Source organism: Xiphophorus hellerii, chromosome 18 (assembly GCF_003331165.1).
Source record: "Xiphophorus hellerii strain 12219 chromosome 18, Xiphophorus_hellerii-4.1, whole genome shotgun sequence".
Taxonomy (NCBI): domain Eukaryota; kingdom Metazoa; phylum Chordata; class Actinopteri; order Cyprinodontiformes; family Poeciliidae; genus Xiphophorus; species Xiphophorus hellerii.
The window spans coordinates 31,624,138-31,649,540 of NC_045689.1; the positions used below are offsets into that span (position 1 = coordinate 31,624,138).

The 25,403-nt window shown below is 44.7% G+C and overlaps 1 protein-coding gene across 12 annotated transcripts in view; it reads left to right on the top strand.

The window, feature by feature from the left end:
• phldb1b (pleckstrin homology-like domain, family B, member 1b) overlaps nucleotides 1-25,403 on the top strand; it is a 103,529-nt gene that overhangs the window by 72,356 nt on the left and 5,770 nt on the right. For 5 of the 12 annotated variants that reach the window (XM_032590338.1, XM_032590339.1, XM_032590336.1 and 2 more), the window contains 16 exons: nucleotides 4,752-4,898; nucleotides 4,999-5,136; nucleotides 5,552-5,680; nucleotides 8,983-9,138; nucleotides 9,876-9,986; nucleotides 10,084-10,173; nucleotides 10,475-10,609; nucleotides 12,222-12,383; nucleotides 13,431-13,571; nucleotides 15,823-15,939; nucleotides 16,471-16,576; nucleotides 18,730-19,054; nucleotides 21,127-21,220; nucleotides 22,057-22,203; nucleotides 22,803-23,022; nucleotides 24,951-25,036. In XM_032590338.1, coding sequence (XP_032446229.1) covers nucleotides 4,752-4,898; nucleotides 4,999-5,136; nucleotides 5,552-5,680; nucleotides 8,983-9,138; nucleotides 9,876-9,986; nucleotides 10,084-10,173; nucleotides 10,475-10,609; nucleotides 12,222-12,383; nucleotides 13,431-13,571; nucleotides 15,823-15,939; nucleotides 16,471-16,576; nucleotides 18,730-19,054; nucleotides 21,127-21,220; nucleotides 22,057-22,203; nucleotides 22,803-23,022; nucleotides 24,951-25,036 — 2,304 coding nt within the window. The remainder of the gene's footprint in view (nucleotides 1-4,751; nucleotides 4,899-4,998; nucleotides 5,137-5,551; nucleotides 5,681-8,982; nucleotides 9,139-9,875; nucleotides 9,987-10,083; nucleotides 10,174-10,474; nucleotides 10,610-12,221; nucleotides 12,384-13,430; nucleotides 13,572-15,822; nucleotides 15,940-16,470; nucleotides 16,577-18,729; nucleotides 19,055-21,126; nucleotides 21,221-22,056; nucleotides 22,204-22,802; nucleotides 23,023-24,950; nucleotides 25,037-25,403) is intronic. The other 7 variants (XM_032590345.1, XM_032590344.1, XM_032590335.1 and 4 more) reach the window with 6 other exon arrangements.

Genomic DNA, 25,403 nt, shown 5'->3' on the forward strand with positions numbered 1-25,403 from the left:
GAGAGGGAGCTGCCACGGCTCGCCCTGCAGTGACTGGAAAATTTCTGCTACCCAGTGCTTCCCTGGCCAACGGGGAGCTACCAGGATGAGTGAATGTTTCCTCTCTCGCACCCTGGCGAGGGTAGGAATAATCAGTTCCAGTGGTGGAAAAGCGTACAGGAGAACCGGGGGCCACTCGTGTGCTAGAGCATCCAGGCCCAACGGAGCACCTTCCTCGGTCAGGGAGAAAAAACTCGGACATTGAGTGTTTTCCTCTGATGCAAAGAGGTCTACCTCCGCCTGACCATACCGCTGCCATATTTGGGTTACAACCCCGCTGTGGAGTCTCCACTCCTTGTAGCGGGGATTGCCTCTCGACAGCAGATCTGCACCCCTGTTCATCACCCCTGGCACATGAGTGGCTCTCAGTGACAGAAGGCGTGAGCTGGTCCAGACTATCAGTCTGTGTGCTAGCATGTGTAAATGATGTGAGCGCAGGCCTCCCTGCCTGTTGATGTATGCAACCACCGTTGTATTGTCTGTTCTGACCAAAACATGGTGCCCTCTGATAGAGGGCAGAAAATGTCTCAGAGCTAGTAGAACAGCTTGGAGCTCCAGACAGTTTATGTGAGCTGTCCGTGTTTGTGAGCTCCAGACACCGTTTACCATCATGCCCTCGTGTGTGGCTCCCCAACCAATTAACGAGGCATCCGTAGTAACAACTTTCCGTGTTAGGATGGTTCCCATGGCAACGCCGGTGTTCAGGAAAGCGGTGTGTTTCCACGGACTCAGAGCGCGTGCGCATGTCCCAGAAACGATCACCTTCCGGTGGGCATGGCGTATTAGGCTCAAATTGAGCGATGCTACCCACCGTTGAAACGGTCGCATGTGCAGACGGCCGAACGTGATGACCGACAGTGCTGACGCCATCAGACCAAGCAGCCTGTGACACAGTCTGAATTTCACGAGTGCGCCTCTGCGAAAAACTGCCAGACAAGCCTGGAAGGCTTTCAGTCGTTCTGCTGAGAGGCGTGCTCGGAACTCCTCTGAATTCAGGGACATCCCGATGAAGGTTATTGTTTGTACTGGGGTTAGGATACTCTTCTCCCAGTTTATTGTGAAACCCAGAGCCGCCAGATGTGATATCAGCATCGTGGCGTGTGCCATAAGTTCCACCGGAGACTGAGCTGCAATCAGCCAGTCGTCTATATACGTAGCCAGACGTATTCCCTTTTCCCTCAGAGGTGCGACTGCAGCCTCGGTGCATTTCACAAACACGCGTGGGCTCAGTGAGAGGCCAAAGGGAAGTACGAGATATTCGTACATCTTCCCCTGAAAGGCAAATCTGAGGTATTTTCTGTGAGGGGGGTATATAGGGATGTGAAAATATGCGTCTTTCAAGTCTACGGAGATGAACCAATCTCCTCGACGCACAAACCGTATCAGAGCTGCGTGTGTCAGCATCCTGAACGTATACCGTCTCAGATATGCGTTCAGAGCTCGCAGATCTAATATCGGCCGCAGACCCCCGCCTTTTTTCGGTACGAGAAAATATCTGGAGTAAAAGCCGTCCCTGCTGTGCTCCTGCGGAACCAGCCGAATGGCGTTTTTGTTCTGCAGAGATATTATTTCCCCCTGCAAAATGCGTGCGTGTTCTCCCCGGGCATATGACTGTACTATACCTTTGAAACGGGGAGGAGCTGTTCCAAACTGGAGCCTGTATCCTCTGGACACAGTCTTTATCACCCAATTTGATGCCCCGCACGCTCGCCACAGCTGGACTTTTCTCGCTAATGGGCTGGGAAGTGCTTCTGTGAAAGCATTGTTCCGTGCCGGTTGAGCAAACTGTAGCTGCTGTCGGTCTGCTTTCTCTTTCAGAGACAAAGCTGCCGAGTACGCCAAAGGTGGGGCAAGAGCTCCCCCTGTTGGCCCCATGTGCAGCCGCACGGCCACGTTCTGTCCTAATGTCATTTTCATTATATTTCTTTGTTTTGGCTGCGCCCTCGGTTCCTGACCTGGATGCGCGCCTGGGAACAATTTTATTGAGTTTGTGGTGAAGGGAGATATTTGTGTTTTCAAACACTGGTGTGTGTTTGTGCACTGGTGTGTGCTTTCTGGCCACAGCTCTGGCTCCACTGAGCTCTGGCCATGTGTAAGCTTTCTCCTCTTCGTTCGGCTCTGAACTGCGAGCTCCAACGCTGGCTCTGCAGGCCGTTTGAATTGCCCTGAACGTGGCTTCACAAACTCGAACTGGGACAGAACGTTTTCCGGTGGCGGGGGAACAGGTGTCTGGCAGTGCCTGCTCTCCCACCCCGGGGCGAGCTGCCTAGGTAGCCCGCCTCTTTTTCTTCGCGCTAGCGGTGGCCGGAGGTTTGGTTCCCGAAGTCACCGGTGGCGTGAAGGGCTTTCTTCCCCAGGCACCCTTGAGCTCGATCTGCTTTCCCTGGCTTTGGTCCGCCGACTGCTGCTGAGGGTGGCGTTTAGGGATGCGGTAGCCCGGTCGGGTTGTCGCCTGAGCGAACGTTTGACGAGGTGCCGCAGAGAGAGGAGGCTGCGCTCTTCTGGGCAGACAGAGTTGCAGCGCTTCACCTTCTTTCTTTTTCTCCTCGCAGCGTTTTTGCATTGCTGCAACGGTGGGGCCGAATAAGCCCTTCGGGTCCACCGGCGTGTCGAGGAGTTGATTTTTCTCTCTTTGAGAGAGGCTGGACAGATTCAACCATCTGGCTCTTTCCTGAGTGACCATCAGAGCCATTGCTCGCCCTGAGGCCTGGACAGCGTTTCTGTGGAGACGGAGGCAGAGGTCTGTCACCACGCATAACTCGTCCCACAGATCTGCGGTTGCTGCACCCGCCATCCGCTCCTGCAGTTCTGCTTGATAAGCGAGGAGGAGGGAGGAGGCGTTCAGGGCTTTAACCGATGCTGCCACTGCCTTGTAGCTTTTTTCGTTTAAAGCTGACTGAAACGAATCGGCCTTGAACGGGAGGGTTGGTCCTGCCGCTGTCATGGTCGATTTCTGTGAGGGGTGCAGGTGAAATGCTAGCTGAGGTTCAACAGGAGGCAGGCGGAAAAAACCGCTGTCCTCCACGCCGGTCCAGTCCAGCGCCGACCCTCCCAGAACGGGGTTTTTGGCGGTGAGCGGATTACTCCAGGACCGGGTTGCTTCCTCGAGGCACTCCGGGAAAACCGGCAGCAGCTGTCTGGTGGAAGATTTGGCTTTTGGAAGCCGTTTCCCCTCATACCGAGATGTGGTGGTCTCGGCCGGGGTTTCCGGCCATTCAATGCCCAGCTTTGCAGCTGCTCTTCTGCAGACGTCGTGGAGGTCCGATGCAGTCGGGTTTGGAGGGCCGCTGCAGCGGGTTTCACCAGTTTCCGTGGGCTTTGCAGCCAAAGGGATAGAGAACGTCTCGCCGTCCTGCTCGTAGTCGTCAGACCCGAGACTGACGGATTCCACCTCGGAGTCAGATTCTGCACCCGCAAAATCACTGAAAACCGGGAGGTCGGCTCCATCTTCCTCCAGATCAAGAAGTGGTGCGACAGCATCAAGCTGGTCACCCCAACTGGCTTGAGCGAAAGGGAGCTCTCCCTCATCGGTCGAGGCAAGAACCGGTGGAGGGGGATTGGATACCCCCAGCACAGGGTCCGCCTCCGACAAACTAGCTTGGCGTGCTAGCCTGCGTCGACGAGTTTTAATAGAGAGCCGTGCACAATGTTCACACCCCGCTGGTGACGCTAACCCGTCCTGGGCATGTTGCGGCCCCAGACACGAAGCGCAGACAGAATGGGTATCTGCCCCAGCAATGAGGTTGCCACACGTGCAGGTTTTAGTCGGTAGTTTGGTCCTGTCCATTGCGGGTACGGGTCCAAGCTACGTGACTATCAGCTTCGTTTAAAATCAAAGCCAAAGGTTGCAGCTAGTTTGGAGACTAGCTGCAGCTGCTGCTGTTTGGTGACAGACCAGCGGTAGAAAAACTCAGAACAACCAAGCACAGCTACCGAGAAGCGTTCGGCGACCGAGTTGTTAGCTCGCTCTGCGAACAGTTAAGCTAGCCCAATAGTTACCGTGCTAGCCGTCTGAGAGTTGCTTCTGGGAGCGAGAAGAGGTGTTAGACTGAAGATCGCTTGCGTGTCGTCAGGCATTTATACTAGGAGGAAGCTCCTCCTCCTGGAGCTGACGTCACTTCTACCGGCCAGTCAAGACTGGCGTAATGTAATAGAGCTTCTGGGGGACAGGCGCTGGGGTCGTGTCCCATAGTGAGATACCGAAACGAATGTTGAAAGAGAACAGGAACAGCTGTGCCTATTAATGTTTATTCAATATTTGGAAGCGTGGCTAACATGGAAGCTATCGTTCACAACTCTTCATTCTGTCCCATGATTGGCATGGTTGAAATTCTTTCGGAGAAATTGAGTTCAGTGGGAGAAATTTTAGAAAGAGCACTGAAGGGAGATGAGAATCAAGCGGCATTGCGAAGGAAAACAACAACCAGGCTAGCTCTGAATGTGGTTTGATGGAAGAAACAGGATAATAGTTACCATGTTGCATGTTACCATGACTTTGTGGTTTTATCTGCTCTTAGCTGTTCCTTTCCCACATTCTTCGGCAGTATTAGTGGCTTGAGGTTCTGCTATAAATTTCTTTTAACAACTTAAATGAAGTCAGTGAATCATCCCTTCTTTGAAGGTTAAATCAAATCAGATGAAACTTTTGCTACTTCTTCAGACGTGTGGTTTTATTCCTGTTGGACTAAGTTCACTGTCTCCCTCCTGTGCAGCATGAGGACTCGTCTGGCTCAGGCAGCGCGGGCCGTTCAGAGCTGACTTACCTGGAAGATGAGAGGACCCGCGTTCTGGCCCGGACCGACGAGCTCAAAGCCCGACTCACCGAGCTGGAGGAGCAACTCCAGGAGTCCGAACAAGAGGTGCAGCCCGGAGTTGATGGCGGTGGAAATGAGCCGAGGCTCAGAATGATCCGTCTCATGGTGACGCCGTGTGAGTCTGAGTATCCTGAAACCCTTGCAGGCGGAGATGGAGCGCGCCCTGCTGCAGGGCGAGATGCAGGCCGAGCTCGACCAGATAGAGGCCGAGACAGACGTCGTCAGTCAGCTGCAGCGCAAGCTGGAGGAGCTTGAGAGCACCATCCAGAGGGAGAAGGACAAGGTACACACAGCAGGAACCTGAGCCGTTAGGATTTCCAGCTGATGGGCTGCTTTGGCAATGAAAAAAAGTAAAGTTCACCATTTCTGCTGCTTCAGTCTCTGAGCAGCCTTTGCATTGGCATCTGGTCCATAGCTGTGTTTCTGCTTCATGCACTGATTGGCAGTTCACATCAGCAGGTTAGGGACGGGCCTTACTTTGATCCATTACACTGGATGAAATTTAAAACTTCAGGATTCTGAACCGGCCGATGCTGGAGGCTGGATTGTGGTTTCGCTTCCGAATTGCATAATCAGTATTTAAAAGTCAGTAATATGTTCAGCTTTTTTTCTCTCTTTCTCTCTCTTTTATCCTCCCGTAACATCCATTCATTCTCCCTGTGTGGGGGTGTGCGTGTGTGTGTGTCGTGTCTTCCTAGGAGAGGGCAAATGTTGAGGCCGAGCGGCGGGCCCTGCAGAGGCTCCAGGAAGGCTATGCTGAGCTGAAGAACCAGCTTCATAACTGTCCAGAGTCCCTGAGGGAACAGTTGCAGGAACAGCTCAAAAGGGTGGGTCTTCCCCCTCCCCCACCTTCTGCCAGGCATCAGAGGTTGTAACCTTTTTGTATTAAAAAGTTGAGCTAAAACATTAGATGTGACATTATCTGTCCAGGAAGTCCTCAGTTGCTCAGCACTGTGTTCAAACAGGCTGTTTTTACAAGGTGGGACCAGGGATCATGTTTGTTTTACTGTTACAGCCCAATATGAGCTGCAGCATTCAGATTGATTTTACAAATCCATAAATAATAATGTCATCCAAACGTTCTTCATCAATATTGACCTGCAGTTGATAACAACTACAACCCCTTTCAAGCTGTTTCAGGCTAAAATTGTAAATAAGAAATCCGTTACGTTTTAGTTGATGAAATAAAGGTTCAACTAACAAAACACATAATATTATCAGGATTTTAAATGTTCAAGTTTTATCGGTCTAAGGCTACATTGACTCTGTAGAAATTGGTGTGACCTTTATCTGATACTATTTAAGAAAAAAAAAGTATAAACGGCGCTAATCCATTTATATATAATCAATTTATATATATATATATACAGTATATACATATACAGTATATATATATATATATATACAGTATATATATATACTGTATATATATATACAGTATATATACTGTATATATACTGTATATACAGTACAGACCAAAAGTTTGGACACACCTTTTAATTCAATGAGTTTCCTTTATTTTCATGACTATTGACATTGTAGATTCACACTGAAGGCATCAAAACTATGAATAACACATGTGGAAATATGCACTAAACAAAAAAGTATAAAACAACTGAAAATACCCCTTATATTCTAGTTTCTTCAAAGTAGCAACCTTTAGCTGTGATTACTGCTTTGCACACACTCTGCATTTTCTTGATGAGCTTCAAGAGGTAGTCACCTGAAATGGTTTTCACTTCATAGGTCAACCTGCCCTGTCAGGTTAATAAGTGGGATTTCTTGCCTTATAAATAGTCATGAAAATAAAGAAAACCCATGGAATTAGACAGGTGTGTCCAAACTTTTTGTCTGTACTGTATATATATATAAATAATTTTTTTCCTCCCTCCAAAATCAGCTCCTGACCACTTTCATAAGAGGTCCTAACTTGGATACTTTTCAAAGTGAGTACAGTGGAACTGCAATTCCACCAACAAGCCCAGTCACCAGGTGACTGTGTGGCATAATCAGCCAGATGAGGAACACATAACACTCATGAGTGGCGCATCATAGAACATTTAAATTATAATGTTAAAATTAACCTGGTGCTAGGGCGTTGTAGTCTTTCAAGGGCAGGTAGAATTTCGGTTGAAGTTAGCGTTTTAGCAAAAAATCCCATGTTGGTGAATCGCTTCCACATTAGCAAAGCTAATGTTTATGATTAGTGCTTTAGAATTAGCACAACTAACTTTTTAGCTAGCAGTTCTCTTATTTGATAGCTGCTTTTACACTACCAAATAAGAGATAGATTCACATCATCACAAGATCCCATGATACAAACCTAAGCTGGGGGGAAATTACATTAAACCAAAGAACTCATCAGTTAGATACACACATCTGATTTCATGCTGGTTAAGAGTAACTTTGAGAAACCTCATTACACATGTTGTGTAGCAGCTAGCTGCAGGAAACATTACCTCCCCTCACAATGCAGCCGTATCAGGACCCAATCACCTCGGCTGCCGCTGATGCCATCGCTAAAGCTGAGGTGGCTTCATACAACCATAATAGTGACGTGTGTTCTGTGTAAAAACCTTCTGTGTTTTTACCGACTTCCACTTCAAAGCTGCTTTCATGGAAATTATTTCATTGCCTGGTTCATATCGATTCTGCTTCATTTGGTTTAATGTGTCCACAGGGAGAGAACAGAGCGGTGGAAAGAGTAAAAATGCCAAACAGGATAAACAGAAGCTGAGCCTGAAAAGCCTAGACTTCTTTGTTCTGTGTGAGGGTGTTGTAGAGGTTTTTTTAAATTTATTTATTTTGAACTCCCGTTAAATGGGTCAGTTTAATTCCTACGTCATCTGGATGTGAATTAACATTCTAGGCCGTCTAGGCTGCAGTCTCAAGAGGCTTGATAATAACATTTCATCCTGTCTGCAATTCAGCTTCTCTAAAGCAGCAGAGAAACATTTTACTGTAACTTACATAAATTTGCTCTAAAGATCAGCTTTATACATTCTTTCAAACAGTGAATCACTTCATTTCAAATAAAGCTGTGTTTTTTGTGTGGTAGATTTACTCCCCCATATTAATAGACTACTTTTGGACCCACATAAACAGACTTTTAACTCGGTACACATTTTATTATTATTAAAAGTTTGACCCTTTCTAAGGTTTTATGCTTTCAAAAGATTGGGGAAAACACCACATGTTTATCAGTTTAGGCAAATTCAAACTCAGTAGAAACAGTGCAAATGCATCAGTAATAATACATCTAATGGTCTTCATGATGGCCAGTCTTCTGATGCCATTATACCTCAAGCACCATGCTTGACCCTTGGGCTATTATGCTCTTTCTTCAAAATTTGGACGGTACAAATAATGATGCTGTCTGTTTTAGTCTAATTTGTCCAAAACTAGTTACAGAAGCCTTGTTCTTCACTTAGATGCAACTTTACTGTCATAAGTAGAGAAATACTAATTCACAATATTTAATGTTTTATCATCTGACTATCTAAACGAGGTTTAAATATTACTGATGAAGCTCTTGGATTATTTTGTGATGCTTACAGTCATTGCCAATATCTTTCCATCTTGGCGTTTTGTTAAGACATACTTGTTTGGTCCAGAGCAGCAATTTTTAATAACAGTATCTGATCATCAGAACCAGAATGCTGCTTCGGAAAGTAATATTTTCTCCATCAATCGGTGTGGACTTGTTTATTTGGGGGATCGGGGGGTTTCAACTAAATCTTCATTATGGTTGAGTTAGTTTTAATTGATGAGATCTCAATAATTGATCTAAAATTAGCTTATTTTACCATTTGGCAAAAAAGAAGGGGTAACATGTAATGAGTTGACTAATTTTTGCATGTCTCTGTGCTGCAGCAGAATCTTTATGTTTTCAATCTAAAATAATTTTATATACGCACAAATTCAAGTCAGTGGCAATCAGTTGAGCTCAAATCATCATCCCTCAAACACTAAGCTGGAGAGCCAGTGTTTTAGTTTGTTGGGCTGAGAACTGCTGCTGGTTTTATGAAAGTGGAGTTGGTTTCTGAGAGTACTGGATACCATATTCAAGGGTGGGCAACGTGCTGTTGCATGTTTGTTCCAATCACAATGTTCTGATGGGCTCAATTAGGACGGAGAGGCAATGGAAGCAGGGACCAAGAAGTTTGAGGATCTGGAGTTTCAGCAGCTGGAGAGAGAGAGCAGTCTGGAGGAGGAAAGGGAGACGCTCAGCCAGCAGCTCCTTCAGGAGAAGGCAGAGTACCACCGCAGCGTGGCCAAGAGGAAGGTGAGGACACCCAGGACGTTTAACAGGCACCACCTTTAAACCAGTGAAACAATACAACAGTAGCTGTGGCTCCATCCTGTTGTCATGCGAATTTTTTTTCTGAGCTTTTGAAACATTGCAAATGAAAAAAAAGAAAATGCAAATTAGAAGTATTTCTTTCTATTGGTTTTCAGGCTAAGTAAAGTATAATTTCAGCGGATGTTGACGCCACGCATGGCTGTAATCAACATGATGCTGGGGTTGCAAAGTAGCATGGAGCACACATCTTAGAAAAAATTAAAACCTTGTAAGCTTAGACTTCGAAACGTTCAGAGTTCTGTGCTTCTGGTAAGGCACAGACCCACCACTGGATGGGAAAGTTTGCTAGGCCAGAACTTATCCAACAAATGTGTTTCTATCTCCACTTTTGCGCTTTAACTCTTCTCCTGAAGAGCTGAAAACCACCTGAAGGTTTGTTTTTTACTAACCACTCTTAACACTCTTTTTTTTTTTTTTTTTTTACAAAGGTAATACCAATTCTGCTGTTTCCTTCAACAATGTCTAATGCCTTTCTTCAAATAAAAAAAATACTGATGAAAACATGAGTATTGTAGCCCTGGATGCTAATCATCTGTTAGCAGGTGAAGCAGGAGACCCTGGACTATGTCTGCACTGTTCAGCTGACAGATGACTGTGGTTGCATCCAGAGTTAGAAAACCTTCACCCTGAGAGTCGGGTTGTTGTTTTCGTCTGTGCAGGAAAAGGTTTCTGCTCTGGAGAAGCAGGCCAGGCAGCTTGGCCAGCAAGCTTCCCAGGAGTGCGAGCGGCTGGCCAAGGACCGGACGCTCACACTGCAAATGCTCCAAAAGGTACTGAAGATAACAGAAGAAAACGCCGCCTCCCCTAAAGTCTGAGAATCTCAGAAAAACATGCGTCAGTACATTCCAAATTCTGCCTGTATTCCAGGAGAAGGAGCGACTGTTGGCTCTAGAGAAGAGATACCACACGCTGACCGGAGGAAAGAGCTTCCCCAAGTCTTCTTCTGCCATGAGAGAGGTGAGTGAAAGAATGAAGATTAGCTTCCAACGCCCCGCTCATTTCACCATCATCTCACTCAGATCTCCTGGCCTCTGACTGTAGACTAGCATGAAGTCTGCGATAACTGTTTGGACCTAATGCAACTTCTGGGAGCAAGTCATAGGTTTTTCAGCTGATTCTTGCTTTAATTGCTAATGATTTATTGAGTATCGCATGAATTAGTTCAATGGAAACATGTTACTGAAGCTCCAGTCACCTGAAGAGTCCCAAACCTTGACTGTGGCCAATAAAAGCACCTTCCCCTGACCTGTCCAAACAGGAAGCTCTCTATATCAGCGAGGCTGAGCTGTTGCTGGGGGATGTCCGGTCCTCCCAGACCTCCCTATGTGGAGTCTCTCCTTCCTTCTTACATCCTCCCCCCCTCTGTCGGTTGTTCCCCAGCAGCCCCACAGAGGTAACTGACCTGCTGACCCCCGCATGATGCCTGCTGCTCCCCCCTCTGCTGTGGTGTGTCCCTCACCCATCACCAGGCAGCGGCCTGTATTGTGAAGTAGGGTCAGCTCATTTAGATCAACACATCAGTTTTCTGCTTACTAAACCAGGGTGTCCACACATTCTTAAAAAGTCTTAGGGTTAATGTAGCTCAAATTTAGGCTTTGAAATGTCTTAAGTTCATTTGAAAAAACCAGTAGGTCTTTAATATCATAATATTAGATCTTAAAGTTTGTCTTGACAGGACTATTGTATTTTCAGATTATATTTTTTTGTTGTTAGCGTTTTCTGTCATGCTCTGTGACTCGAGACGGTTGAAGTTACTGGTAACTAGCTGACAAAATACGTTGTCTTTATTTTTGCTTTACTTGATGTTATTGCAGAATCAACCCCAACCATTCACTATAGCTATAGTTTTGTTCTGTCTTGAATCTTTTTAAAGGTGGCATTAAAAAGGTCTTAAACATGTCTGTTATTTAAGTTGGTGAAATCTGCAGCAGGTCAATACGGTTGACTTGCTGCAACCAAGTCAAACAAACTTGGCTGACTAAGTATGGTTAGTCCAATCCAGTTGAGGGTTACTGGTAACTTATGGCTAACATACCCTTTCCTAGCTAGCCAGCTAGCTTTACTGCATCGACAGTGGGTGGGTAAGTGCAAATTCATTTCCTGTTGGCTGGATGAAGTTTGTATATTTCCGTGGAGATGTAGCTGTTAAATTCCATTTATAGTGGTCTTAAGAAGGTCTTAAAAAGTCTCAACTTTGAGTTGGTAAAACATGGAACGAGGAACCCTGTAAATTCTGTCTTCATAACAAACTCATCACACTGATCCTGCTTCATAGTGCACTCCCCCTGGTGTGACCACATTGTCATCTGCTGGTGTTCAGTGTTTTCCCTCCGGTTGATCCGAGCAGCCACAGGTTGGCCATCGTACCAAGCGGACCAGCTACGTTTTGCTGTGTGTCGGCCACATGTGACGTCTGTCTCAAGAGTGTGTCTGGCTGTCACCAGAGCCGCTGTCAAGCGTCTATGGCATTGTTGTGTGTACACAAGTGTTGTGGTAGTGTTTGTAGAAGGCAGCGCCTCTCATCCTGTCTGCTTCTTGCCTCGCCTCGACCGGGCCTCAGGAATACGTGAAGCTGTCAGACACCTGTAAGCTGTACCGGGCCGGCTCACTACGCCGCCCGTTAGCCGGCGCCGCCGAGGTACTCTTACTTCCTGCTTGTCCTAACTCTTGACATAGCTCTCTGTCTCTCCTCCCATCCTTCCATCTTCATGTCATGTTGCTCCCTCTGCTGGTTGGCTTTGTGCCGCATGAACGTTTGCTGTGAATTTCGATTGATGAAGAAGTGTGAGAAAGGCATGTTTGTTGGAAGCAAGTTGTTGTGTGATTGGAGATACCAGAAGAGAAATGTCCAAACTAACTGTGATGTTTCTTAGTGATAATCCAGCGTTTGTTTCCTCTTCACCTGTTTCCCTCCTGCCATTGTTCTGGTCTGGCTGACTTGTCTCTCTCTGCTCCCCCGCCTCTCCTCCTGCCTCCCATCGTGTGTGGGTGTTCCCCCTGTGAAGGAGTATGTGACAGTGGGCCAGTTAAATCAGATCTATGGGATGCCCAAGGTGGAGTCTTCCCCTACATCCCCGCTACGCCAGCCCCTGCAGCCCAGAGCAGGAGACCCTGCCTTCTCCTGCCTCCCCTCTCGGCATGGCTCCTCCCTCTCTCTGTCTGTGGAGGTGTGTGTTATCCTCCCCTCTTCTTCTCCCTCTCCTGCAGGTGTATTTGTTTAGGAGTGTAAGCGATAGAAATGCTTGTGTGTCTTAGTTAGAGGTATGGCAGTAGCTAACTGAGGTAAGGAGATTTAAGAGACGTATTCAAATTGTTTAAAGTGCTAAATGCAGTTCCTATATAAAGTACTCTCCCCCTTTTTTTGTTTTACCGTTTTTATTGCTTTTGCTTATCAATCGTGATCAACAGTTATAAATTCTTTGATGTTAAAGTAAAAACTAATTTCTGCAAAATAAGGGCAGCTAAAAATATTGAACATAAATTATGTGAATGCATAAATATTCACCCCCTTTTAAATTGACTGACCTAATTTAACAGAGATCCAGCCAATTGGTGCCAGTAGTCTCACACCAGCTGTATTTCCGTTACAAATGTGCGTATAACTTTCTAGATATTCTGCTAATGTAGAAAAAAAAAAAAAAAAACACAATTTCGCAATTGCAGTGTATCTAATAAATAAGAAATTAAATTAAAATCACACTTGAACAAGTCTTTTTACACAATAAGTCATTAGAAATTATGGCAGCGATGGATGTAAACAGTTGCATGAGATTTATTTATATTTGAGCCATTACACTCGGACTCATCATCAGCCATTAGAGGAGATGTTTGAGTGACAAACCCACAGAACGTGGGAGCCGCTACGTATGCGGCACTTTTGGAAAATTATAGTTGGGGATTTTACAGGACATCTATAAGTTCAACAGCAACAAAAGTTAAACACTTTTCAACTTTTCCATGGCGGTCTCACCACATTTATCCTGGCGGTCTCTAAATTCAGATTGGATTACCTTTATGAGCCACTCAAACATTGGTCAGTCATAAAGTCTGCGTCTAGCAGCAGAATATTAAGTAGAACATAAAATGTGTATGAAACAAACATTTCATCCCCGTTTCTGCTCTCTTTCAGTGCTTTCTGATGTTTTCTTGTTTCCTCTCTGCTTTCCACCTTGGTGCTCTGCCTCTGTCTGCTGCTCATCTGATTTGCTCTCCAGCACCAGTGTGAGCCCAGTAGGCCTCACCTCTCCACACTAGATTTAGAGCAGTGGTACCAGGAGCTGATGACCGGCCCCACACAGCTCGGTGCCCCCCCTCTGCCGGCCAAGTCGCCGTCAGGCCGCAGACCGGTCCTGCAGGTAGCCTTTCACCCCTCACCTTTCTGCTGTGTTTTCTGGGCTGCCAAACGTCTCTGTCCTGCTGACTCGCTGTCAAAAAACAAGTGTGTGTTTTGTGTGTGTCCCATACTTTTTTTTTTAAGTTGCCCACCTTACACAGAAAAATAACCAATAACTCATTCAGTCTGCAGTTTAATATTTTTACAATGGTTGAGATTCAACAAGGTAAAAATAATTTCTTTCTAATTAAGTACATTTGTGTCGTGATGAAAGATGATGCTCCATACTGGGTTCAGGAAGGATGGATGAGTTTAGGCATGAGCTGGTTACCAGTACCAAAGTGACTTTCTAAAGAGTTGTCGTTTCATATGTCCTGTTCCTTTGGTTTAACATAGACTTGTCGATGTAAGTAATAAATCAATTAATCGTATGATAAGTTAAAGCAAGCTCAATATTTTGTATTTGCATGATTTATCACTTTTCTCTTTCTCTCTTTCTACCAAAAACTGGATGACAAAAGTCTTCAATTTGAAGCTCTGGTCTCAAACTGAAGACCAAATCTTCAAAAAGAGGACAAAAAGTTTTCCGATTTTGAAGGACAGTTTTATTTACAGACTTGAGAATCTATTTTATTTTTTGTTTCTGTTGTTTTCTTTATTTACTCTGGATATTTAAAATGTCTTCCAGTTCCAGTGTTAGATGATTACTACATTTTCCATTGTTTACAAGACAGACAAATTCAATCCAATTTTTTGTCACCTGACACTATTGGATATTAGTTAGAATAACACTTGAAAAGTAACACCGCAAGTGTTTATGTGTCTCCATAGTGCAAAAATATATTAACAATTGATGTTGTTAATGAAGTTTACTGTACTCTGAAAAGTTAACACTGTACAGGGCGGGACCACATTCTCTCTGGCTCAGTGTTAAAATTGACTCTTTGTGTTGTTTCTACACATTTTACTGAGTATAATGAGAAAGTTGCTAATTTGGCAACAGTGAGGTTGTTAACTGCACACATGCAGACTGAGGAGGCATCACTGCTTATCTGCTTCAGTTAATACACTGTAATAAGTATCGGTTGTTAATTATGTTTTGGACTGTTATAGTTGTGTTATAACATTGGCCGATACTGATGTTATACCGTACATTCCTAGTGCAGACGGTCAGTCTCTCTTATGGCAGAGCAGAGAAGGGACCGTGGCTGATCTTTAAGACTTTTTTTTGTTCTATTTGTTTTTAATCGCCCCGCAAGGGGTCTTTTTGTGGGCTCTAGTGTCCCTTTTTCAAAGTAGGCTGACAGGAAAGGGGGAATGAGAGGGGGGAAGACATGTGGTAAAACGTCGTCGGGTCCGGGAGTCGAACCCCCGACAGCTGCGTCGAGGCCACGTTGCCTCTGAATGTGGGTTGCGCTAACCCCTCCGCCACCATGGCACGCCCCCGTAAAGACTTTTTTAAGATAGACAGATTGCTGGATAAGATTGGTTTGTCATCTAAGAATCCAGTGGTTTATCGGTGCATCCCTTACTAAAATGTTTCACAAGCAGCCCAGCAGGGGGACTACGTGCTAACAAGGACAACAAGCATCTCTAAAATGAGGCTATTTACCTGATATTTTTGTGTGATATTTTCTTAATTTATTAAAAAATAAAATATTTCAGTAAAATGGCTAAAATGTATAAAAGTCAGCAGTATGTCCATAGACTCTCTGTTTTCCTTGAACACTTTTGAAGCTGTTAGCTGAGCTGAGCTGCAACACAGTAATCTCAGCTGATAGTCCAGGTTTCAGTTTTAGTTACTGGAAAATAAGATGATCCTCTGCAACAAATGAAACAGAAATGATTTGTTTATTACAAAAGGCTATCGAAAGCTTTAATTTGGTTGAACTTTGAAGCTTTAGCTCAGGGATGTCCAAAGTGTGGCACGGGGGCCGTTTGCAGCCCTTGGCATGATTATATGTGGCCCCCAACCTTGACTCAACAATAATCGAGTTTTGGCCTGCAGATAGACACATTTTTTGTTTTAAGATCAGCTTTTCACTGACAAATTAAAATATTCTTAAAATCAAAGCTGCATGCTACAACTGCAGAATGTTTATTAGCTATTTCCTAATAGCTAATAAAGTAAAAAAGTATTCCCCTACTTTCCTAGTACTGCAACATTTTTTTCAGACTCACAAATGAGAAAACAGAACATTTCACAACATTCCCATCTACCGTCACATGGTCGCTACTCTGTCATCACTTTGTGAAACGTTCTCCTTTGTCAGGTGTTTCGCTCCAAACTGGACAGTGATCCCGGCGTTCCGTTCCATCAGTCCAAGTCAGGCTCCTCGTCCCCCCTGCAGCACGGAGCAGCAACGCTGGGGCGCAACACCAGCTCCAAGGTACGCAGGCTGGATAAATCCTCCTCCCAGAGGCCAGGTGTCATCCTCCCCATGCCAGGTTGGGAGGGTTTCCTCCCATTCGGGCTGCTTTTGAACACATTTGGTGTTGTTAAAATGCTTTGGGCGGGTTGTTAAAATTTGAGCTGCTTTTCACAACAGGTGGCAGGTTTTTAGAAAGTGTTCAGACGAAAATCCTTTCGAAATGGTTGTCATTGTGTAGCAGAATAGCACAGAACTTTTAATAAAATGTCATGATATTCCAGTTATTTTATTAATTTATTTTGAACTGTGTGGAATTTGTCAAAAGCGACATCATAAAGTGTCAATATAATATAATTAAAGACAACCAAAATTGTCAGTTCTGAATCAATGACGTACGGAACACAAGATTAACATGAGTCTCATCATAGGTTGAGATTTGGGCTGTTTTTGTTTTGTTTTGATTTCTTGGCGTTGTTTTTGGGATGGAAACTGTCAGTCAGATCTGGCAACCCTGGGTGTCATGTATTTACCCTGCTTTCTGTGACCCAGCAGAGCCCCCTGCTGGCCGCCGGCAGCACTGGAAGCCTGCCCAGGAACCTGGCTGCGACTCTGCAGGACATCGAGACCAAGAGACAGCTGGCTCTGCAGCAGAAAGGTAACAGGCTGGAAGGATTGTGATACTTAATCAGTAAATATCCCTTCAACTGTCAGAAATATCTGCAGGTCAGACACAATATGCATAACTCAGTTCATGCAGACTGCTGTCACATGCAGACGTAAAGTGATGAAAGGTGGGAATGAAAGGTAGACTGGGGTTGGACATTGTTCCGTCTCTGAGCTGCATGTGTGACTAAGTGGATCAGAGCGCAGTGTCTCATTTAGCCCACCCACGGCTGCCGGAGACGGATTTGTCTCCGTCTGCTGTCCAGCTCCTTTTCACGTCTCATCTCTCCTCGCACCGCTGCACCACAGACTCCCGGATCTCCAGACAGAAGCTTTTAGAGGAGAGCTCAGCAGGTAGATGATGTCATCGTGTTCAGGACTCTACGTTGTCTTCCTCGTTTGTCCGGCTGCTGTCTCTGAAATGAAACGGCTATTAATGTCCTCGTATTTATATATTTATTTTAAATTCTAATTTAGAAAGAAGCTATTTTTGTGGCCCTTGGGAGCTTTTAACTTGACGATTTTGGCAAAAAGTTTGAACACCAGCCCTAAATGTTCCGTCCTCTATATTTGAATGGTTTAGATCAAAACATATGCTAGTGTTTAATGGTCTACTCAAAGTTCAGATCTAAACCCACCTGAGGATCTGTGATCTGACATTTTTTTACTTTTCCCAAAGGGATCAATAAAAAATGTTGCAATTTATAACAAACAAGCACCTTCAAAGAGTGGTAGATGGTGATGAGTCTTCAGTAGCAGTCAGTCTTGCAAGAAATCTGAAGAGGCCTCTGACTGTATTAAGAGTCACATGACCAATTGGGTCAAAGTTCAAGCATTATTTGAACTTTTGAGATGTTAATCAGCTGTTCTCAGTTGTGGAAACAACACATTGCTGTCACGGTTGCACATCATAGTAACTAACCCCAAAATAAAACAGTGAGAACACCCAGGGAATAATTGTCTAAACAACAAACGCCTCAACAACAAAACAAAACAAAAAAATTATGAAGAAAAGTCTAGAAAAAGAGCCAATGAGAATAACGCAGCAGGGCTCCATCCTGCTGCCACCATGAGCGAGGCAGATCCTCTGTTCATTCAGTCAGAGCTGTCCTAACGAAGGGGTCTGGAATCAGACAACAATCTCACTTTCGTAAATTTTATTTCAAAGCAAAAGGGAAAAAAAAGCACAATTTTACTTCTACTTCACAATTGTGCACTATTTTGTGTTTGTCACATAAATCTGAATAAAAGACAATAGTTGCGTTAGAGTACAGCTTCTCTATGAATCTGTTACTGCTTCTGTAAACGAGGGCTCTGTCAGACTCTACCTCATTAATGAGGCTGAATGGAAAAGCAGACAAAGCTACAATAACTACCAGGCAGCCAATCAGCATCCAGCCTGCAGGCTTCAGCGTAACAAAGCCCAGACTCTGCATGTGGCTTTGTGATGATAAAAACCCGGCAGCCTGACTTCTTGGCTATGTTGACTGGTCCATCAGAGGCAACGTCCACACAACCTGACTGCTCATTTCAGACCCCAACCTTCGTTTTTCCTCCCCTCTCTATGGTCTCTTTCAATCTTCACCCACCAGATAACAACAACAAAAAAATTGTATTATCTTTTCTTTGCAACATGGAACCTCCCATCAGTTTTCTCTGATGGTTCTTTCTGCCGGAGAATACTGCATGTTGAGAGAGAATTTCAGAGGAGCTCGGTTGCTTTGGGACTGAGTACATAGCTGGATGTGTGCTAAATCAATAGCAATATATATTGGGATAGACAGGTGATCAATATCAATAGACAATACAACTTTAAGAATATTCAATATTCAGTATATAGAATATTCACTGAACTGCTATCCAGAACCACACAATATTCTGGGAGATGCAGGTGGAGGAAAGGCTTTAGCTGATCAACCTCTAACCAGTTAACCAAGGTGTGTAACTTACTTACTCTCTGGTTACCTAGCAACAAACTTCTGAGTAACTTGCGCAGCAGCAGGTTTTGCCACCGTGGCTCAGACCTGCTGGTTGAGATCCAGCGGATGCGTTCAGACCAGATCAGCTTGCTGGCCTGTTCTCCCTCTAAAATTCAAATAAAGAAAGGAATTCACCCCTCCTTTTCTCTCTTCCTCTTCCTGTCAGGTCAGCAGGTGATCGAGGAACAGCGCCGCCGTCTGGCCGAGCTCAAGCAGAGAGCCGCCGCCGAGGCCCAGTGCCAGTGGGAGGCGCTGCACGGCTCCCAGCCTCACCTCCCGGCCTCTTACTCCCCCTTCATGGCCAACAGTCCCACTCTGAGCCACAACTCATCAGGCCCCCCATCCCTGATGCACCACTCCATCCTGCACCACCAGCCTCCATCGGCCGGAGAGCAGCCCTACGACACCCTGAGCCTGGAGAGCTCGGACAGCATGGATACCAGCGTTTCCACGGGCAACAACTCGGCATGCTCGCCCGACAACATGTCCAGGTGGGTACGACAGCAACACACACGCTGAGGCACACTTTTCATGGCAGGAAGGATCTTTACATGCCTGAATATAAAAAGAAAATCAATTTGAAGTTTGATTTAAAAATTCTATTTTGATGAATATGTTAGCATTCATCTGATTTGTTCTACATACTGGAAGGAATCAGAGGCATTAATGCCACTTCTGCTTCTTTTCATTTGCTGCTTGGATTTGCATTGGTTGTTACTAACAATCAGCCGTAATGTTACAACTGCCTGATTTGGTTTGTTTTTGGAAACTCATTTATAACATAAATCCGACTCATGTTGTGTTATTTTTTATTAGATCTTCTGAGAAATGAAATAATCAAAAGCAAATAAGATGCAACTTTAAGTCAACTATCAATATGGATTGATTTTTGTCAGATTGACTTTAATGACCAAACAGATGTTGATGTACAGACAGAGTCCATCTAAGATTTATTTCTGTTTTATCTCCAGGTATAGTTTTTTAATAAGTTTTATAAGTTATTTTGCACTATTACAGTTATATTTTATTCAATATTGAAATATATCCCTGACACAACAAAATTTTACTTAATACCTACAAATATTTGTATATTATAAACACAATAATGTTGCTGCTGTGGATATAGGAAGGTTTAAACTTTCTTTCTTTGTTTTTTTTGTTCTTTTCTTTTTTGTTCTTTCTTATGGCCTTTCTTTTGTCTTTTTTTATTTCTTTCCTTCGTTCACCTAAGCTGCAGTATGTAACTTTTACAAGAAACATGTTTGTTACATATTTGTTGAAACTGACACTATGTTGGGACAGTTTGGTATCAGGCAGATGATCTGTGAAAAACTGGAGCTCCTCTGCCTCTTCCTGTGATCCGACAATCATCTGTAGAAATACGCTGCTACCAGTCAGAAACAACCAACCAGAGTGTCGTAATCACCCTGGTGTATGCGCTGCTCACACTCTTCCCCTTGCTCCCTGCCAGGAATGCTCAGGCTGGTTAGCATAGCCACCGATGACAGCAGATGAACAGATTTCCTGGAACAATAAGTTGTTTTTCTGCCATTGGCATATTGAGCAGCGTGTACACATGATTGATTGACAGCGCTACGATCCTCTTCCTGGCTGAATGGTTGTTTCTCATTGACAGCAGTGGATTTCTACAGACGGTCGTACAAATACAGGTAGGAGGAGGAAATGTACTTTTTCATATTATCCTGTCATGACATGGTGACAGTTTAACAAATATGTAAAAAACATATTTATAAAAGTTACATACTGCAGCTTTAAAGATTTTGTTTCTGTAGAGATTGGCTTCTTCTATATTTTTCCATCACTTCTTCAAAATCTAGAAGGGTTTTCATGATCCAAGAGAAACTGGCTAAGTGAAATGCGTACTTTCTAATTGGATGAGCCGTTCAACACAAGTTGGAAACTCTAGTGAAAACTTGTCACAATTAGTCAATAATCATAATGGATTAACACATCTGGGCGAGTTCAGGTAACTGCGTGGTTGAAATTCCGTTCACACAGTGCATCAAACTCCACATGGTGACAGAAATGGACGAACACCCAGGAGGTGGCAGCTGATCTGGATGGAAGTTGGCAGACGTGCAGACCGGTGATGGGGGTGTAAATGAAAGACCGATTGCTACAACTAGTCTTTCCTGAGGCGTTTCTATGCAATATTTATCTGTTGTTTTTGTTGGTTAAAGTTACACACATCCCTGCAGGCTGACAGAAGAGCTGCATGCGGCTCCAGAACCGCAGGTTGCAAACGTTTGAACCAATAAAACGAGACGTTAACACTCGCAGACACCCGCCAACACACAGCCCAAAACCACAACCAGACAGCCAGCTTTGAACCACACTGAGTGGATGGAGGGCTGGTGGAGGTGGAGCAGCACCTCTGGAGCTCCCTGATTAATGACCGGCCTGCTCATCAATACCTCCCTGCTGACGAAACAATCATATTTATCGCTGTAATTCCTTTGTTTTTAAAGATTTCTTCTGATCTGCATGGATTGAGGTGTTTCCACAGGAGGGGAGGTAGTCATCACTGTGCTGTGTCTGCCAGCAGCGTTGGAGGAGTGGACGTGCTGAAGATCGAGGAGATGGAGAAGATGCTGAAGGAGGCGCAGCTGGAGAAAGCCAGACTGATCGAATCGCGGGTAAGGGTCCGTCTTGATCCATCCCGGATCCGTCCTCAGTGACGGATGAGCCTCAGCCTGTGTAGCAAACTCATCCATAACTGAGAAGGAATATGGAAACATAAAAACATAAAGACTGTGACTGCAGCTCAGGTCTTTCGCTCACAACCACTGTTCTCTGCTGAAGGAGGTCAGTGGAGCAATAAAAATCCAAGTTCACCTCACCTGACACTAATTTAACACCTTAGAGTGTTTTACGTTTATTGTAGAGCTGAAACAATTAATCAGCAATGAATCCAAAACTGTGCAAAAATATAAACATTTTGCATTTAAGATGAAAAACCGTCTTCATCTATAAATATGCTCCACCCAGAATTCAAGTGATTATTATTTTGAAGGGTCGCATAGCTCTTGGACCACGGTTGCTCTGGGTGAGCTGCAGAGGTTCACCCTGTAGTGAAGGTGTGGAAAAGTGTTAGGTGGTTTGATTGCAACACATTTTAGTTTGAAACCTTTGTGAAAATCAGATTTGTTTGCAGGTGTCTTCCATTTTTATTTCATTTTTTTTACTTCTCTGTTACCATGGTATGTCAAAAGAACATGTGTCCAGCATGTAACTACTGTAAGCCAGCCGATGCCGCTGACTGGTTCAGCTGCACTGCTGTGGTAGTTCTGCTCAGAGGTCAGCACTCAGTCTATGTGTAGCTCCCAGCAGGGGAGCATGTCCATAAATATATGAGTGCTGTGCTGACGGGAAAAAAAAAAGAAAAGAGAGAGAGAGAGAGAATTTTGTATGCTCTGCAAAGCTGATCCCAAAGATCAAAAAAATATTTAATGAAAGCACTTTTCCCCCCCAGGAACGAGAGAGCCTGGCTCGCCGTCAGATGTTGGAGGAGGAGAGAAGGAGGAGGGAGGAGGCAGAGAAAAGACTCCAGGATGAAACTTTCCACAGACAGCAGCTTGTGGAGAAGGAGGTCAAGATGAGGTCCAAGAACTTTTCTCAGGTCAGTGTGACAGTCCCACTTACTCTGCTAGAGGTTGTTGGATTACTTTAGAAGGTAGTTGGGTTTTATGTAGAGGTATCAGATGTAAAGTAACAAATAACACTGGAAACTAGTATGAGCCGTTTTGGTAACACTTTATTTGAAGCGGTGTGCATAAGACTGACATGACATAACGCCTGTTATAAACATGGAGGGGTGTACATGAGTGTTTATGACTGTTGTCATGAAGTGTCATTTGGTAAATAATGACACTATTAATACAAAGCTGCATTGAAAGTCAGTTAAGTGTAAACTGCATTATTTGGACAATAATGACCCTTTTAATGAAAAGTTCTAAAACTTGTATTGAAAATCCATTAAAGTGTCAATTTTGCATTGAAAGTGTCATTTACTGAATGACACTTCATAACAACAGTCATAGACATTCATAAAGACTCATTCATGTTCATAACAGGTGTTATGTCATGTTTATGACAGTGCCATGTCAGTCTTAAGCACAGCTCTTCAAATAAAGTGTTACCAAGGTTTTGAGTACGTCATCTTTGAACATATCAGGTTCTTCAGGACAAAAGTCTAATTTTTCTTTTCCGTCTGTCCAGGCTCGACCGATGACCCGCTACCTGCCCATCAGGAGGGAGGAGTTTGACCTGCGCTCGCATGTGGAGTCGTCGGGCCACAGCGTGGAGACGTGCTACCACGTCATCCTCACAGAGAAGATGTGCAAGGGCTACCTGGTGAAGATGGGAGGCAAGATCAAGTCCTGGAAGAAGCGCTGGTTTGTGTTCGACCGCCTCAAGAGGACCTTCTCCTACTACGTTGGTAAGACCCAGGAGTTCTGGCCTGAAATAAGTTGGGTTTAGGAAGCAGGAATCCATTCGCACTACCGTTGAATGCTGGATGAAATCCAGAGATGAATGAAGCTAAACTTTCTGAACCTCCATGAAAATGAGAAAAGAACCCGTTTATTAAGTCTGGTTCTGTGGGCTTCTTGTGGGACAGCACTGCTCTATATCTGTACCCAGATTCTAGATTCATTTAATGTTTGTTAAAGTTTCTCCTTTTTCTTTGGAGTGGGACTGAGGGTGAAAACAGTTTTATTTTGTTATTTAGTTCCTTTTGTTGGTATTGCACTCTTATTCCACTTTGTTATAGTTTGTTTTGCAAAATAAAGATGCACTTTAGTTTAGAGCTGCAACTAATGTTTATTTTAGCAATTGATTATGCTTATGGTTAATTGATTATTCAATTAATTGAATAATTCAGTTTTTTTCTAAATGGCAAATTGTTCATTTAATCATTTGAGGTCATTTTATACAATATTGCACAAATAATCAAACGATTCTATTGTCTGAGCTCTCACTTTTCACAATTTGTTCTACTGATGTACCTTGAATTTGCCACTGAAATTCAATTCAATTAAATTGAACGATTCAATTCCTATTTTTGCATAAGAAAATAGACATTTTAGCCTAAAATTCAACAACACAGCAATCCTTCAGTGAATTCTTGTGACTTGTAGTAAAACATGCACCTGCAGCTAAACACAATCAGCAGATAATATTTCATGTAAGTATCGTATGATCCCCCAAATTTAAGGAAATGGACCAATTTTCTATTGGAAACTAAACTAACTTGTCAACTTGACTCAAACATGTTCGTTGCTCCATCCATGGCTAATCTGGTCTGCGGAGCGTCAACTGCTCCTCATGCAGGATTCTGTTTGGGGAGGAACTCGGGTGTTAGTTTTGGGTTGCATCAGCCTCCGTATGTAAATGCTGGAGTAGAACATGGAGGGCGGCAGAAGCCGCGGCCCAGCGACAGTCGGAACATGCGTCCAGCGGGGTGACATGTTGTGTAATTCGCCGCGGTTCCTGGAGCTGTGGGACACCCGCTCGCTGTCGGGCCCTTTGAAGTCCTCACAAGGTTCCGCTCAAAGCTGCTTACAGTGGTACCTTGTTGAAAGGGAGCCAGGGCGAGGAGGCGTACCGAGATTACTTTGGCAGGGGCTGAAACGCGTCCCGGCCCGCCGCAGCGTCGCGCTCTTTGAGCGAGCTGATTGGGATGCAGAGCCGCGGCCCCCGACTCCTGACCTTGAACACGGAGTAACAGGAGGTGACGAGCAGGAGTCAGCAGCGCCGCTAATTCCCGCTAATCAGCCTCAAACACAGCCACGTTTTGGCTTATTTAGACGGAGTCAAATGAGATGCAAATGCGCGGCTGTTTGAATGCTAAAGAGGTCATTAGCAGATAATGGCTGCGTGTTAAAAGCAGGCTGTTGTTCCTCGAAATGAAGGCGCTGCGCCCGCCTCTACCTACTGCTCTTTAAGTTGGCTGCTGGAGTGTTTTTTCGCCTGGAGGTAGAGAGGGCTGTTGAGTTCCCCACCGGTTCCTTACTGCAGTTCTGCAGTGGCTGATGAAACAAACTGCAATCATGTACCAGAGTAGCGTAAGAATGCAGGCAAGTCTGAAAACACAATGAAAAGCTCCACTTGCTTTAAAAAACAGAAAGGAGAGAAAAAAATATTGCTGTGCTTGTCTTTTCCCATCCATCATCACAAAGCTCAAATTGGTCATGATCAAAGTCGGGCTCCTGCGCTGATGAGCACATCGTGCGGATCTGCTCGGAAGATTCTGGGTGACATGCGTGAGGTGTGAGTCGGCTCCTCCAGCTGAGACGGTGTCAGAACGGATCAGGTTCTGACCAGAGCTGATTTTTTTTCTTCTCCTCTCTCTCTCTCTCGCTGCAGACAAACATGAGACCAAGCTGAAGGGTGTGATCTACTTCCAGGCTATAGAAGAGGTCTACTATGATCACCTCCGCAGTGCCACTAAGGTACCACTCTGTCCTTTCACCCGTTCTCCTTCTGTTCCCTGCTTTCTTCGAGTCCCGTGTTCATGTTTGTCCCGTTCAGCCGTCTCCCCTCCCCTCCCTGAGCCCACTGTGGACAAACTGCTAGTTGAACTGGATGGGTGGTGGGGGGTGTTAAATGTGCTGCGAGCCCTGAAGCCTGAAATCCTCAGGAAATACAGACGGTGACGCCTGTCGGTTTTAAGCCAGAGACTTGCTAATCCTTCCTGCTCCCTCTGTGGATCCCAGCAGAATGAATCAAGTGTCTGGAAAACAACTGCAGTTTTAACACAAACCTTCACATGTTTTCCAGCTTTCTTTGATGCTGACAGTTTATGTGGTTTGAGCAGAG